General features: G+C 36.3%; 1 protein-coding gene across 1 annotated transcript in view; it reads right to left on the bottom strand.

The window, feature by feature from the left end:
- Window positions 1-760: 760 nt before the first annotated feature.
- LOC130681266 (bromodomain adjacent to zinc finger domain protein 2B-like) overlaps window positions 761-17,519 on the bottom strand; it is a 107,187-nt gene continuing 90,428 nt past the window's right edge. The window contains exons 18-25 of the mRNA XM_057493903.1: window positions 16,784-17,368; window positions 16,412-16,607; window positions 15,906-16,203; window positions 11,346-11,656; window positions 10,823-10,958; window positions 2,758-2,894; window positions 2,340-2,483; window positions 761-2,069 (exon numbers count right to left, since the gene is read on the bottom strand). Of these exons, the coding sequence (XP_057349886.1) occupies window positions 1,943-2,069; window positions 2,340-2,483; window positions 2,758-2,894; window positions 10,823-10,958; window positions 11,346-11,656; window positions 15,906-16,203; window positions 16,412-16,607; window positions 16,784-17,368 (1,934 nt within the window). The 3' untranslated portion in view covers window positions 761-1,942. The remainder of the gene's footprint in view (window positions 2,070-2,339; window positions 2,484-2,757; window positions 2,895-10,822; window positions 10,959-11,345; window positions 11,657-15,905; window positions 16,204-16,411; window positions 16,608-16,783; window positions 17,369-17,519) is intronic.

Below are 17,519 nucleotides of genomic sequence, written 5' to 3'. Positions count from 1 at the left end.
TGGCTAAACAAATATATAAAAGGTTGACTGGGAAGACATTAAAGTTATCTATATATGGGGGAAGGAAATTGAAGGGCTCAAGGAAATTAGGGGAATTACCTCAATTGTATATAGTTGAAGTTTTAAAAAAAATGTCTTTTTTTAAGACAGATGCACCCCTATGTTTATCGCAGCACTATTTACAATAGCCAAGAATTGGAAGCAACCTAAATGTCCATCAGAAGATGAATGGATAAAGATGATGTGGTACATATACACAAAGGAATATTATTCAGCCATAAGAAGAAAACAAATCCTACCATTTGCAGTAACATGGATGGAGCTAGAGGGTATTATGCTTAGAGAAATAAGCCAGGCAGAGGAAGACAAGAACCAAACGATTTCACTCATATGTGGAGTATAAGAGCAAAGAAAAACTGAAGGAACAAAACAGCAATAGAATCACAAAACCCACGAACAGACTAACAGAAACCAAAGGGAAAGGGACTGGGGAGGATGGGTGGTGAAACAGAAAGGGGGCCTTATAATAAGCATGTGCAGTGGGGGGGGGGCTAGGGGAGGGATGTACAACAGAGAAGACAAGTAGTGATTTTACAGCATCTTACTATGCTGATGGACAGTGACTGTGAAGAGGTGTGTGGGGAAGACTTGGTGAAGGGGGGAGCCTAGTGAACATAATGTTCTTCACGTAACTGTAGATTAGTGATACCAAAAAAAAAAAGTCTTTTTTTAAAGGTAGAGTTATAAAATGGCTCAAGCAAGCCTAAGAGATCTTATTGAAGTGAAATTCCTAGTAGATAAGGCTCTACTAGTTTCCCTGTGTTGTATGACAGTCATATTTCTCTGGAAGGAAAATTTTGATTCTCTTAAAATACCTCCCTTAACTTCCAGTTGAAATTGAATTATTTTAACAACACAAACTTCTTTCATTTCTTAAATGGAAATACTTAAGATAAAAATAACGTTGAAAGAAGCCCACAAAGAAAACTTACAATAAGGAGTAAATGATTGATATCAGATTTCCTTGTTGAGGATGTGTTTAATGAGAGGCTAAATGAATAGGATTTTAAATATTTTGAAAAGGTATTGGGGGTGGAAGAAATGGAAAAAGGAGAACAGAGGGGGTGCATAAGGTACCAAAGGCAGATTAGATACCCTCATTTTAAAATTAGTGCTTTTAACAAATTTCATTTTGAGGTTGAAACCAGGAAAAGAGATCACTGTGCATTTATGATAACTTAATTCTTCTGAGTTCAAGATATCCCCATACCCACACATAACTTTCACTTGATTTGCACTATGGTTAACAACTAAATAAACATTACTTTATTCTCTACATATTATTTCAAATTGATGATACCCTGGGTTTAACAGTAGAGCACTCATTGGTTATCATTCATTGATTACCACTTGAATGGCAATCGAAATACAAACTTGCGGGTAGGCCCGGGATCTATAATCTACAGAGCAACCAGGACAGAAATGATGACGGTTACGGCGAAGGCCTCGTGCATCCGAATGAAAGTATGCTGTGGATACCTGTAGTTGGGTGGCAGCAGAGGCTTAGGAGGACTTTGGTTATTTGAGGAGAACCGTGCCAGGGGCTTGAGGATACACTCACCCTAGGGCACCTCGAGTGCAAGTCAGTCACAGAACAAATGATACCCACACGTACAGTGACAATTAGTACTGGACCAACTGCCATTTTCATACCATGCCCACTACTTCCTGCCCAGCTGCTCCTGCTGAGTATGTACCACCAGTGATGAAAACACCAGCCCAAAGTAGCCAATATGCACACCACGCTTTCCTTTTTTCAGGGATATTGTATTTGTTTAAAAGAAAATGATCATTCTTGAAAGACTGCTCTGTGTGTGTGTTTAACCACTTTATTTCTTGTTGACGAGACCCCCAGATATCAGACATGTTATTATAAAGCTGCTTACGCACTTTTAATAAAAACGTGTCTTCCATCCCTGAGGCGGAAACGCAGACGACTCCGTGTGCTGCACTCCGGCAGTTCTACAAAAGGCCGTGCATCTTCATGACTGTCCATTTCAGTAAGGGTACTAGAGAAAGTAATGTTTGAAATCACTATCCATGCTTTAGTTATCTACCTTTAGGAAAAGTTGAGCTTTCATTCTCTTCCAAGTAAAGACAATGCAAATTAATTCATAAAAACACATGAAAGAATACACTTATAGTACAGAGTGGACTTTACATAGGAAAATTCCTATTTACACAAACGGTCATAAAGTCACTTTTAGTATGGTGGAAGGTTTCTAAACAAATACAATGGGATGTTATGAATATATAGGACAGGGGAACAAAAATTATACCTGGAAAGAGTCAGGTCAGAGTGGTCTTGCTTCCTTTTCTTTACAGAATTAAAGCTTTCCTGGTTTGGTAAGTTAGTGAAGGTGTTTTCTTCTATTTTTCTTTTTTTCATGTCTTTATTGAGACGAGTTTGCATTTTAGTAAGGCTTGTACGAGAGAAAATAATGTTTGAAATCAATATCCATGCTTTAGAGTTATCTACCTTTAGTAAAAGTTTAGCTTTCATTCTCTTTCAAAGACAATGCAAATTAATTCATAAAAAAAGATGAAAGGATACGTTTACTTATAGTACAGAGTTTACATTACATAGGAAAGTTCCTATTTACACAGTCAAAAAGTCACCTTTAATATGGTGGACGGTCTTTAAACAAATACAGTGGGGTGTTATGAACATATAGGACAGGGGAACAGAAAGAATACCTGCCAAGAGTCGGGTCAGAGTTGTCCTGTTTCAGTTTCTTTCCACGAGTACAGCGTTCTTGTTTTACTCCAGTACCGCAGGTGTTTTCCTCTATTTTCCTTTTTCTGTTTTTGCGGCCCCTTTTCAGTGAACTTGCCTTTAATTAAAAAAATAATATATGAGGTATAAGAAAATAACTTTCTATAGCCCTTCTATTATTTTAAATTATGAAAATCTGACAGAATAAACAAAAAGAATACTCTTTCTCACCCAAAAAGTTGATAGTTTTATTATTTTCAAGAGATCTATGAATTTGATCTCCGATAATACTAGGCTAAAATCTAATGATGCATGAAAACTCTAAAGAATTCTTAAAACTCGAAGATGTTGATCTCACGGCACCATGTTTGGTGCTACAGAACTTAGCAGTTTTCCTTTAGACTTTGAACGAATCAAAGATACTATTCTTTTGAATGAACTGAATGTCACTAATGGAAGGAATATAAAGACTATCCTTTAGAGCACAATATAATTAAGAACAAAGGTGAATATACATAGAAATATAGAGAATACTAATAAGAAAGTTGAGGAGGTTATTAAAAAGGTACCCGAAACATGAAATAAGGCTCATGAAGTGTCAAATAGGAACAAAAGTCTTTTATAAACGGTCATATCTTCCGGAAACTGTTATTTTTCTCAGAAAAGCATTTGCTGTTAAGAAGAGAGTTCCAGAAACTTGTGGTTCCCAGGTGTGAACAAAGCAGTGTTATTAAAGATGAGGAGAAGAAAAAAAAAAAGATGTTTTTGGGGAAAACAGTAAAGAAATAGCATAAAATAGATCATCTTTGGAATTTAAGTGTATGAATGCCAGCTATGCTCTGTCAGTAATTAGCTATGGAACTTTGTAAAAAAATATCTGTGAGGCTCTGTTTGCTTATCTGTAGAAGAAGATAAGTCACTCAGTTGGTAAGGTCATTCTAGCTCTGAAAGTATATGGAAAAAAACAAACGAATCCCAATGTGGCCCTTATGCAGTCTAACAATTTGTAGGCAGCACATCGATGTAACAATGAGTACCCAGCCTCCTCCCAACATCCCCCAATTTAGAAATTGGGAAATAAGCATCTATTTTGAGAATTAAAGTTACAATGAATATAACAGATCAAAGAAGAGAAATATGCAAGGTCACTGGTAATATATGGTTTGTGTTTTGATTCTTTAGAACAGCGTTTATCCTCTTCTAGAAAATTATTTACTCCTTACTCAGACTGTTAAGAAATCTTGAAATAAAAATCTTAGAATGTGGAGTTAGATATTCAGTCTAGCCCTAATTAAATGTTGCCTATATTCTTGAACTGAACTTGGCGGAAAACATTACTTTAGAGTATTTCGTAACAATTTCCTTGAGGATTTCATGATTCTTTTACCAACATTTTTTAAAAACTGCTTTTAAGCAATTACAATTATTTGGTACTCTATTGGGATGTTAAATGCATAATTAAGGAGTTATTTTAATGGATTAAAATAAGGCAAACTATAAATCTAACACCTTTCCCATATCATATCAAAGAATCACTACCTCTTGCACTGATGGAAATAATTAAAATGTTTTACTAAGTCTCTTCTCCATTTAGTTTATTAATCTTTACTCAATAAAATCCGATTGAGTTTTCATATTATACTGAGCTTTTAGAACCCCCAAATCATAAAAAAAAGAGAAGAGAATGCTGAATATATAATGAGGAAAATGTCCATTTAATTAAGATTAAGTAAGACTGAATAGTTGTCTTACATAAAAAGAACATTTCATGAACAATGGGCTAACGCTTCTAGTTCCTATTTGAACTAAGATGTTACTTGAGATCATTTTCTAACAATACTCACAGTAAGAAAATGTGAAATTTAAACCACAGAATCCAAAGACTTTTGTTACAAAATGGTAATAAAGTCTCTTTTTGTTTCTTTAATTATTGATACTTGTCAGACTACTTCATTAGATTGTGCACATACACTTTTAAAAACAAGCTTTTATTCAGTTACCTGATTACTTTATTAGACAGAGATATTTCCCTTGCACCCTTTCTACCTTGTTAGAATGCACAGAGGACCTTCAGTATGTCTTAAGCAGGACCTATCAGATTGTACATACCATCGCATATTTGTTTTTGTACATTTATGTATCAGAAGTTGTAAAGCGGTGGCTCACAGACCGTAAACAGCCCACAGCATGTGTTGTTACTATGTTTGGCTCATAATGCTTGTAAAAGTTCTGAATTTGTTGCCAACATTTAACATTTGTGAGGACATGCATAAAGATCCATAATCTTGAAATATTGGCAGATCCTAGAACACTGGACCTACATGTCTACATGACAACAATTGGCAGGAGTGATGACTGACACTTAAATGGGGGCATGACTTCCCTGTCTGCCATAGTCTCAACTCTTCTGTGTTATTTGTGTGGCTTTCATAGGCACTGGACTTTGAAACTTCTCGTGTGTGTGTGTCTCTGTGAGTGTGTATAAATACGTATACATACACACATAAGGCTTTTTCATTCTATGTATATATCTTGGCATTAATATGCACATACACACAGGATAAAAATACTTAACCACAATAATGTGTATAGAAATAGCCATTGGAGTACAAGGTATACAGCATAAAAATTTGTAAATAACCATGAATTAACTAGGAAGATATTTCTAAAATTTAACTTTAAAAATCCTTATAAATCAAAATAGAATGTTTATTTTTCATTGCTACAAGAAATATAACATCTAATTCACTACATTTAAAAAACTAAGAAGAGGGAAGAGGCTCAGAAAGCTGTATTTACATAGAAGGGCTGGAATGAGGTTATAGATCTTTACATCTCCTGGTCTATACCCTGAATGAGAGAGAGCCAGAATATTATTTAACCAAATTTATCGGAACAGAAATCTCCTATAGCCTACCAGATGATACCCCAGGACTTAAAACCCTAATTTGTTAGTAATTCATAAAGTATTAGAGAAACTTTCTATAGCTTCACTGTGACTAAACTAAAAGATAATTCATGTACAACCAATAAAGGTTATTATTAAACTATAGTTGACTATAGATGACAAAGATGATCACGTAATAAGAAAGCAACTTAGTAAATATGATGCCACGTGAGACCCTCTGCTATTCTGTAAAACAGTCTAAAATACCATACACATTAATATAAATGGGTCACAGAACTTTAAATTCATAAAAATATTTACACTCGTGAACTTATTTGATCTTTACAAACCCCGCCAGGGAGATGCTATCCCACTTTACAGATGATAACCCTGAAGCTAAGAAAGCACTCCAATGCTTATCGATCAAGAAGGTAAGAAAACCAGCACAGGAAACTGAAAAGGAGCAAAGGCAGAAAGAAAACCAAGTATGGTACTAGAAGCCAAGTGAACACAGGGTTGCAAGGAGGGTGTGCTCTGGAACTGATGGGTGGGTCAGGTGAGGCCTAAGCGCTGATCCCCAGACTGACGAATGGCCACGATAGGAGCACTTTCAGAGAAGCTGTGAAGGTGAGAATCTGACTAGAAAGAGTCCCAGAGCGACTTGGAGAAGAGAAGTCCGAGAGAATCAGAACAAAGCTGTCCAGCAGGAGTTATTCTGTAAAGGAAAGGAGAGAAATGCGGGAAGTGGATGCAGGAGAAGTGAAGCTAAGGAGAAGAACCCAGGGGAGGACGAGATGCTGATGCAGGTGAAGAGAACAAGGGGGCGGGATCTGAGGCACAAGACGGGAACTGGCTTAGGGAGGGGCACTGAGCATGGCACCGAGAGAGGGGTTTTTGTATGAACGCAGTCTGATAATAAGCATATACATTTTAAGTCTCTTGCCAGTCACATTTAAATTAGAAGTGTGAAGGCTCATACCTATTGGTTAAAGCAATATGATAATATAGCAAAAAATGAGTTGGCCGAGTTATAAAGTAAGGAGTAAGAGGTGTAAGGGGCAGCATGAACTGAGGGCCAGACTCTTTACTAGATGTCCCCTCCGTCAGGCACTCTTCTCCCTGTTTACTCGCCTGACCTCATCACTACTGGCAACTACCTTTCCATAAACTCAGTCCCAAACACCCACCTGCCCATTGCCTCTTTTCCTTTCCAGACCATTCCCTTTAGCACTTGAAACTACTGTGCTAAGGGAAGGCAGATACAAAAGGCAAACTATTTTATGATTCCGTTTATATATAATGACCAGCAGAGGGAAATCCGTGGAGATAGAAGGTAGAGTAGTGGTTGCCAAAGGCTGAGGGAGAAGGGGAGAGTGACAACTAATGGGTACAAGGAAACTTTTTTACGGTCATGAAAATGTTCTGGAGTTAAATAGTGGTGATCATATGTAACTGAATATATTAAAAACCACTGAATTGCACACCTAAAAAGTGAATTTTATGTGAATTCTATCTCAAAAAAATCCTCACAAAACTCTGTAACTCTATTTTGATCTGGCCATTAAAAGGTTCAGTTTCTGATCCCTCTTATGTGTGACAAGGGCCGTCATATGTACTGCCATAGACCTAAGATTACAGCTATACCACATGGATACTGCCAGTGTCCTGTATATCTGTATATCCTGGTATAGCTGTAATCTCAGGTCTATGGCAGTACGTATGACAGCCCTTGTCACAGCCATCACAAAGGAGGAGCAGTTCTTCATTATCGCCCTTTCAACAGACCTGGCAGTACTATAAAACATGAAAAATCATTTAAAATCAATACTATTGTGAAGAACAGTTATTGGGATATTAAACACACCACAATTCCTAATTCATATTAGTAATCAACATTCTGCTTGCTAACAAATATACAGTAGCCATACACATCTATGTATCTCTCGTTACACAGATAGGGACCACATGACGGGGTGAGCAGTTTAGTTGGGGTAAATGCACATTTCAGGTACACTGCAAAGAACAAAGCTAGAGGCTGAATGCCTGTACACACTTTCAAAGCATGCACACATTAACATAGGAAATAATTAACATGACATTAGAGCCCATAAAGCAATGAATGGCTTTAAATACAGGGTGTGTAATTTTTTAATACATTTCATTTTTTCCTTATCTTAGCATCCTCATGATCTCCTGAGAAAGAAATGAGTTAGAGTAATTTTCAAGATCAAAATTAGGAAACTTGTATTAGTATCAGAACTATGTGTAATAAAATGATATTCCTATATTTTGACTAAAATTGTCAACCCATTTGTGATTGATTAAAAAATCAAACATGTCCAACCCAGGAAACTTGGGAAAATCAACAAAAATCAAACAGATGACACAAATGCAGAAAATGGACCCTACAAAATGATTTCTAAGGGAAAAAAACATATATAAAAATTAAACAAAATAATTTAAGAAGTCATAGATTTTCCAGAAATAAAAATAAATTTTCTCTCTTGACAAATTTCTAATACCATTAAAAACTTTAAAATCTGTAAAGGCAATGCTTTTTCCCATGCATACATATCCTGTATAACAAGTTTCACAAAGGGAAAGGAGGGAAGTTGGACAGTCAAAACTTTCAAGATGCCTTTAAAAAAATGGTAAATACTAACATTATATATTTTCACACTTCGTTTATACTCCGTCACAGTAGAGAATATCCTGCAACCAGTATTTTCAAATAATGAAAAGACTTAAACTATAAGTTATTTATACGAATTGAAAGTTACGTATTCATAGATTCTTATAAGCAAAATAGCTTAACTATTCAAACTTAACTTCAATACACTAAGTCTTAATCCACAAAGTCTAAATAGTCTTATATAACACAGTATGTACACTAATGATAGCTTAAGAATCTTACCAAAATGGCAAATAGAAAACTATTCACTTTAGTAAATACCTACCAACTATATGAGATACATGTGTCATACTGAAATTGGCATGTGTACTAAGAGCAAAAGCTGCAGTTTAATGTTCCAACAGTTTTATTTTATGACACTTCCTAATACCATACCACTAAATATGGTATTATTTCTCCAAAACTGAGTTACATCATTACACGTTCTATTGTAAAAATATTCACTGCAAAACATTTGGAAGCTTATATTTCAACCCCTCTAACAACAGATTTAATTCATGAATATTAAGTTAATAGTTTTCTAAATATACTAAAAATACCATGAAGTCTGTTTTACTTCGCACATTTTTCATTTAAAAATAAAATTATTTTCTGACACTTATTAGGAAAGGGTGACAGATAGCAAGCTCATATCACTTTTGAAAAATCACAGTAAACAGCTCACAATATGTTAGAGCAAATGTATTAATATTGGTTTTAATTCCTTTGCTGCTACAGTAAAAAATAGTAGATGTTGCCTACTGTTTATTATTAGCAACAATATGAAGAACACCCTGGACAGAAAATTATCTAGAGGCAAATTATGCCAGCTCCTTCTTGGTAAGGCTGGTGTCTGGCAAATGGGTACTTCTAAAGGCATTGAGCACTTAAACATTCTGCTAGGACTTACGAGGATTATTACGGGCACTTCTACATCTAACTAAAGGTTACAATGCACTCATTCATCCTGACCATGAAACTCTGCGTTCTTTTTAAGGTAGTTTCACAGCAAATACTGGATTATTGAACATTAAAAAGAGAATTATGAGAGATGGTGTTAATGAGAAATGCGTATTAATAATCTGGAAAAGGTTATGAATTTCCAAAAACAGAAAAAATTCTGTAAATTGTAGGAACAAAGTCTACTACAAATAGGCAGCTTTTGGTACCAGTTTTGTTTTTTGTGTAAAGGTTATAACAAAACTGACCACATTGTGATGATTCTCTTGGTGGATGAGTAAAACAACCATTTAAATTTAATTGTGTTGTAGGAATTCAATATTTTTGGATTATTATAGCCTAGACTCCACCAAACACATTTGTCTAAAGTGACTTTAAAACTGATTTTAATAGTTTTTACAAGAAAAAATTTTACCTGGTAAAAAATGCTACCAGATAAACTGGACACTGTCTTAAAACTCATGGTGAATTCTAGTCTACATGGGGAAAGACCAAAATTTGAGGACATTGTGAAAACTGCAGATTCACTATTCTGTGGACATTTTAGGAAGAACTGAAAAAATACAGAAGAAACCGAATTTATTTATATAGAATGAATAAGGCCTTCCGTAATATAAGCACAGAGATGAGAATGAAGGAAAGAGTGCTAAATTATTTAAGGCTCACTTCTTTTCTTTGGGGAATGACTATTGTTGAGTAATCTTACTTCCAGTCATTCATGCAGACAAATGTCAAATGTTTGAATGTTAAAGCTAATCTATAATTTAAAAGCAAATGGTAAAGCAATTCACAAAAGTCTACGTATAATAAATATTTCTCTATGTGATAAGAGACAAAAGGGACACAGACATGATTTAACACATATTTGGTGTCTGGTACAAAACAGGGGTCACTACATGATAGTGACTAACTGGGCTCAAACACAGAAGATGAAAAAAATTTTTGAAATATTAGAGAAAAGACTTAGAAGATCTACTTTTCATGTGAACTGCATCTGATGTCAAATACATGATATTGGTTAAAGTAAGAGCTCTCTGCTTATTTTCTTTATTATCTAAGAATTTCTTAGCATTAAAAAAATTAAAATTGATAAAAACATAAGGAACATTTTAGGGATGCAATGAATGTATACGACAGGTAATGCTAGCAACTGCCATGTTTACAGAAGCAAAAGAATATTTGGATTAACAACTTCAGAATATTTACATTAAAAACTATTATGATTAGATTAACAACATAATTAACTATTATGCTGACTGAACACAGAAGACAACTTCAGTAAATTATAAACAATATCTAAAGGAGGGAGAATCGCGATTAAAGATAAACACATTTGATAGAGTACTTCAAAAAGCTCACAACAAGGAGGAAAGTATCAAACCGTACAGCATTTAGGAACTAAGAAAACTCAGGTACAGCATACATTATTCTGACAGTAAGAAATGTAGAATTAAGAAAAATCTGGAGGTTGGGAAAAAAACAGGCCAGTGTAAATTAGTTGTAGTATTTCTTAAATAAAAACACTTACAGCTTTCATAATGGATTTTTCCCATGCTATGGATTTCTGTAACTGCTGAATGCACAGAGCCACCTGGGCAGCACTGCGAGCTTCTGATAATGCCCATCGCCACACCCTGAGACCGGGAACAATATCCTCTTCAATTCTGCATTGAAATACAGAAAAATTAAGTAGGTCATGTCCACACTTACGGTTACCGAATCTGAAACAATCATCACACTGAAAGCCAAGTGATGATGAAACATGTAACAGCCGATAAGTATAAGGTTTAAGCAACTAAATTTGATGTAGTGCACAGACTGTGGCTACGTGCCTCAAAGCTTAGTCACAATCAGGTAAATGTAAGATCACTTCGCAGGATTATCAACACACATAACAAGAGAAAAAACATTTTTTACAAAGCACCATGCAAATAGCATGATCCATGTGGATCACAGACATACAAGAAGATACATAGATAACAGGCAATAGAAAATAGGCTCCAATTAGCAAAGAAGCACAATAATTTTTCAAGTTAATTTCAATAACCTACCCGTCATCATCACCACTAGTGGATGGTGCAGGAGCAGGGCCAGTAACTGTGCCCACATTATCCAGTTTGATCTGAATGGTGGTACTTAAGGGGCTCTTCAGATACCTCCTTTCAATGTTTCGCTCCAACTCAGACAGCCTGCTTACAGCTATATCTAGGGGGTTGTCGCTCTTCCGCTCTAGTGCATGCGCACTGCTTTCTTCTTCGTCAGTAAATTCTCCATCGTGCTCCTTGCACAAGTTAGAAAATGACTTATGTTCAAAATAGACCAAGTCCTCCCTTTCTGATGCCGGTTCTGGACACATCCAACCCTATATATCAAGAGAGTAATGTTAGCATGGTTTCCTCTTAAAATGCCTGACGGGTGAGTTACCTTTACTTAAAATACAGCAGCCGACGCCAACAGAGCTCAAGGATCATTACTACAAGTTTTTACCTTGTGTTTCCTAATGCTAGGTAAAAATAAGGAAGAAAATTATTAGAAAGTTGTAAGAGAAGTTTGAAGAAGAAAATTTAACAACTTTTGGTGTTATGAGAGGTAGAGTGGAGATCAGCCAAGTATTCCGAGGGACTTCACACCAACTGCTGGTTCTTTCACGGGCCCACTTTAAATGGGAATCTCTCGACAGCAGGGACTTTGTGCCTCCTGTCCATCTTCATTCCTTCCGCCACTCCTCCTGCGCAGGCCCTTGCACTGCCCATCCTGGCCTCAGGAGCTCTGCAGAAGCTGCTACATTTGCCCGCAGAGCTTTTCCCCTCTCCTCTGCCCCTAGTTACTGACTCCACTCATCCGGTGGCCCTCACGTGAGAATTTATTTCTTCAGGGAACCCTTCCCTGACCTCTTTTAGGAGGGAAGCCTCCCTCTTACAGACTCTCACAGAACCATGTGATATTCCATACCTGTGGCAGTCACAATCTGATACTGCTGTGATTATTTAATTAATATCTTTCTACTTCTAAATTCCCTGAGGGCACGGACCATGTCTACTTTTACTCATTTCACCTCCAGCAGTGGGAAGGCAAATATTAGACACTCAAAATATACGTTGATTGAATAAATGAATGTCTTATAATTCAGCTTGCTTACAATGATCCTTTAGCTCAAAACCCTTCAGAGTTCCTAATGTTCAGTAAAGTCCAGTTTTACCATGACATTCAAGTACCTCAATCTCCCTCTTTCGCTCATCTTCCCATTCAGGCATCCTACACTGCAATCAAATTCCATGACTTGTCACACACCCCAAACATGTCCTGAGCTTCCTGATCCTGGTGCTCTGCCCAGTAATTAACTCTTCCTAGTAGCACTCCTTGTTCTCTGTCAAAAGCTTCTCCATCTTCTCAAGTTCCATCTGGACTTCTACAGGCAATCTTCCTTGATCTTTCCCCTATGTTCACCACAATCAGTGTATTCCTGTCCTAAATTCATGAATGACTTTCTACATCTTCACAATCCGTTACTAGATTCTGCAGGGCTGTATACACGTATTGTTGCCCTATTGTACGGAATGCTTTCTGAGGGCAGAAACCACATTTTATTCAATTTTGTGGTGTCCACTCTGATGTACAATAGGTACTTTGTAAAAGCATATTAAGTAAAAAGTAGAATGAACATGATCCTTTTTATTAAATCTCTTTAGAGAGAATTATTTTTCTTATATATCAGAATTCTTCCTCTTTACCTCAAGAGAATATTCATTATTAGAAAGTATGGATGAATTTATAATAGGTACATACAAAACATTACTGCATCATATATGCCATAACAAATGAACCTCAGTCCCGTATTTTGAAAGGGATCTGAAATTGCTAAATCAAGGGAATCCTATAAATGTAACACATCTTGACTTTTGCAAGCAAAAGACAAGAAAATGAGGACTGGATTAGATTTTGAGAAGGTGGATGGTTGAAAATTGTCTGCAAAGCCCTGTGACAGACACAGCTTGCCACCTCAGTAAAGGTCCTCACTGCCACTGTCAAAGGGCTCTCTCTTATTTGGCTTGTCATGTTAATATACTTGTGAACAGCTCGGTTCAACTATTAAATATGCAGGTGACTTAAACTAGGAAGGAAGTTTAATATTCTGTATGACAGGACTGTGATAAAAATAGTTTCATATGCTGAAAAATATACCCAAATGAAATTAATAAAAATAGAGCAATGATAAATGTAAATTTCAGCTTTGAAGTTTAAGCAACCAATCAAAGAAATATTGGATGTGATACAACACACTTAAAAGCACAATGAAAGACGCAGAAGGATTTTTTTTCTAATAATGCATACTCAGTTTAGCAACGGTATGGTTTGGATGTTAAAAAGCTAGTACAAATTGGCATGAAGAGAAGTATAGTGTCAGTTTAAGGGAAGTAAAAGTCCCATGAACACATTAGGCATCTCTGTGTATAGTGAGTGGTACATTTTAAGAATATAGACACTGCAGTTTAATCAGAAGAGAATCGTGCGCCTGGAAACCATTTCACTGGACCGATGGCTGAAGGAATTAATCAGCTTACAAAAGAGAAAACTGAAAGAGAGACACAGGAACTGTGTTTACAGGAGCTAGTAGAGTAATTCGGCTTTCTACAGAATCAGGACTAGATTCTTGCAGATTTTCCTACAATATAAAACAGAATTTCCGTATTATCAGCAATATTGAAAATAGAAATGAATGCATCTAAGTAGTACCAAGGCCACCTGCTTAATGTGTCTTCACAATGGCTAGTTCCCAGGGCTGACCACATAAATATTTTCTTTTCAGGAAAAAAAATCATTAAATCTTTTATAGATGGTAAAATGTTTTGTGGTTATTTCCATCACTTGTTGTTTAAGATTCCTCAAGACTAATATAATTACCATTCATTTCTTTAAAAAGTCCATAATAACCCCATAATACTGTATTAATAGGATGTTAGAGCATCTCACTTAAAAAACCAATTTCATTTATCTTAGCTGGTGAGAACATGGGCAAGAACATCTAAGCAGTCGGTAATGTGATAAGGTCAATAAACCAAGATCTCAGTATGTCGCCAGGAAAACGTTAGGCCCACGCTCTGACTTTACATACAATTTCAAAATGCTGATGATATGCTTTCCCAACCAACGGCCATCTAGAACCGGCGAATTAAAACCAGAGGGGGATGGTCATGGGAGGAAAACAGGGAGAGTAGAACCAACCAAACTCAAACCAGCAAGTAGTAACAACCAACCATGAGAGATGACGAAGACAGACTATGGAAAGCAGATGTAGTCGTTTAAAAGGTAAAGCACACTAGGGCCTTTTAAATTACTGTAGGGGCAAAACCTCTTCACAGTCCCTGAGGGAATCATTACCCAATAATTGGTCTTCATACTGATGATCCGGTGTCACCAAGAGAATTTAAATCAAACTCACTATTCTCAATTTAAAAAGGCAGGGGAACGGTAACCTAAGCGATCCAACACACATGTTAAAAAATGATGGCACTAAATAGAATAATTTTTATTTCTCCAGAAAATTAACTTGTATAGAAGAAAGAGTTCATTTGTTGAAGATGCCAGATAAGTGAGGCATTTTTATATTGTATTATAGTACCAGGAGGAGGATACATATAGTTGGCTAGCACAATTTCAGTAAATGATAAATTTTTGTTTCCCTAAGTGGGTAACTATGTCTGTGGTGAAAAAAGGGACATTTTTTTGTTAGCTCTGGAAAAATGACATTTTTTGAGATGAGATCCTCCAAAGTTTCTGCATGCCAGTAGTAAAGTAATTAATGCAGCTAATTTGTAATCATTGGTAGGACAGTATCATGGCGTAAGTCTCACATTCTGAGAGAAATATGAAATATTCAATCAAATTACACAGAAACGACATTTTCTAAGCCTTTTCAAGTGTCTCTCTCATGCTTATTCATCATCCATCCATTTATTCTCAGAGACATCACATTATCAATTGAGAAGAGACATTTATATTCTTTTTAAAACCAAAAATTTTTGCACAAAGGTGAAGCTTTTCTTTTGTTGTCCTTTCAGTTTCAATCATGGCTGTGACATGGTAATGCCCAGTCAATAAATAATTAAAACTTTACATATATACATAGGATGTGAGTATGTGTACCACAACATAATGTTTTTAAATTAGCGATTTAAAATCATATAGAGTGAAAGTTCAACATATAACATGGCTATATAACGTGGCTTGCATACTAGACAATTACCAGGCACATATGAAACATTGCAGAAATAGTTTGCCATTACATTTATCGTGGCTGAAACTATGAAATCCTGCTTGTGGTGAAGAACTGCAGACCAGAAATGGTATTTTTCATGCCACTGAGGAGGTGGGCAGGATTTCGTAAGAAGAACTCGGGAGGACAGAGCTGGTTTGATCCCACATTTAGCCACTTACTATATTATGACCACTGACAGGTTACTTACTCTGAGCCTTGTTCCTTACCTGTAAGATGGGGGAAATTAATCAAAGTGAGAACATTTAGCGCAGTAACTGGCATGTATCAGGCATACAATAAATGTCAGTTACCTTCCATTATTCTAAAAACAGATTTTATTCCAAGTCAATTTTACCTTTACTTGCAAACTTGCTGATGCGACTCTCCTTTCCAGATCTTCTACCTGTTGAAGAATCCTCAAATCCACTTCCATTGCTTGTTCTTCTACTGACCAGTTCTCCACAATATCTCGAGTTACCGGGTTTTCTTCATTTTCATTTAATTCAATAATGGTAACTATATTTGAAAGGAAATTTATTTTAAAATCCACTTTATCTCTCAATGATTTCTTCCAGAATGTGAATGAAATTCCAGGGGCACCACGTACAAGTACATTTAACACACACAAATTCACTTGTGAATAAGCAAGGCAGCTGACTCTTGCAAAAGGAGCAGTAAGTACTCTTCTTTAGAAACAGAACAGTATGTTTGCAGGTTGTAACAAACTATCAAAAGTAGTACCAATTTAAGAAAATGTAAATTGTTTTTGGGCAAGATAGGAAAGAAAAAGCCTATTAGTAATAAATTAAGATTAAGACATACTAAAATATGCTTTAAGATGAAAGAATTAATTCTCATAACTAAGCAAGAGAGCAGAAATAAATCTCTTTTAGGTGCCCACCATCCTTATTCTCGATGCAGGCTTGAGTGATGTAATCCAGGTGTTTCTGAATTTGTTTTTGTAATGCCTTTTCTCTTATGCCTCTGGGATGTAGCACTTTGAGCAAAGCTTTTAAATCCTCTGGGTCAGTAATGCTCCACCAGCCAAACTGCATTTCTAAGCCAAGATAAACATGTAGGGCATTTACAGATATTCAGAATATGAATTAATGGCATGCTACAAATGAAAAAATTTATAACTATATAAAAGCATCAAAGATTCAGCTATAATATAGAGATCTGTAACAATACAATAAAGTAAGTGGCTACAGCAAACCCTCTCAAGGTACCCACCTTCTGGAATAGGCTTTGGACTAGGATAATCTACTGGTTTGGCTACTTCAAGAGCTGCAGGTGACTTAGAGGGCGGCTGGGCCCGAGGAGTTGGTGAAGAAGCAGCTGGCGCATCGGCTTGGGTAAGGGAAGCGTCCTCCCAAGGTGTTCTTGGCAGTAACAACTGGTCCCTGGGGAGAGGACTGTAGACCTTGCCTGCACCACCTGAACCGGTACTGACCAGATTCGAGTCTGTCTCTTCCACGCCGTTCTGTGTCACCGTTGGCTGCATGCTGCCCGGTGAGTGTCTCCCACGGTTCTGGTGAGGCAGTGCGCACCCATCTGCACCGCTCTTTGGTTTGGGGGTCGTTACATCTGACTCAGGAGGCACCTTAGCTACTTCTAAAAGCTTGCTTAATTTGGAAAAAGAGCCAGGATTCTGAAGAATTAGATTTGTGTTATCTTTTTCGTTAGGATCTTCCTTTTGCTCACAATGATCCGGATTTGAACAATTTAAAGGGTCGTCAGAAGTATCAAATATTTCTTTGGTCTGGATGCTTTCTGCTTTTTTTCGTTTTTTCCTTTCTTTTGCCATTTCTTTCAGCCCTACAAAATCCAAAAGCATTAAGAAGATCAGTTCCTCTAGATCAAACCATACTATATTTACTGCTATTTATCAAATCATATGCATAAATACTTTAACAAATTTCTCTAGCTTACTTAATACTCTTCATTTTTTTCTTTTATACACTAGCTT

The sequence above is a fragment of the Manis pentadactyla genome, chromosome 16, assembly GCF_030020395.1.
Source record: "Manis pentadactyla isolate mManPen7 chromosome 16, mManPen7.hap1, whole genome shotgun sequence".
Taxonomy (NCBI): Eukaryota; Metazoa; Chordata; class Mammalia; order Pholidota; family Manidae; genus Manis; species Manis pentadactyla.
This window is presented reverse-complemented; position numbering and strand designations above follow the sequence as displayed.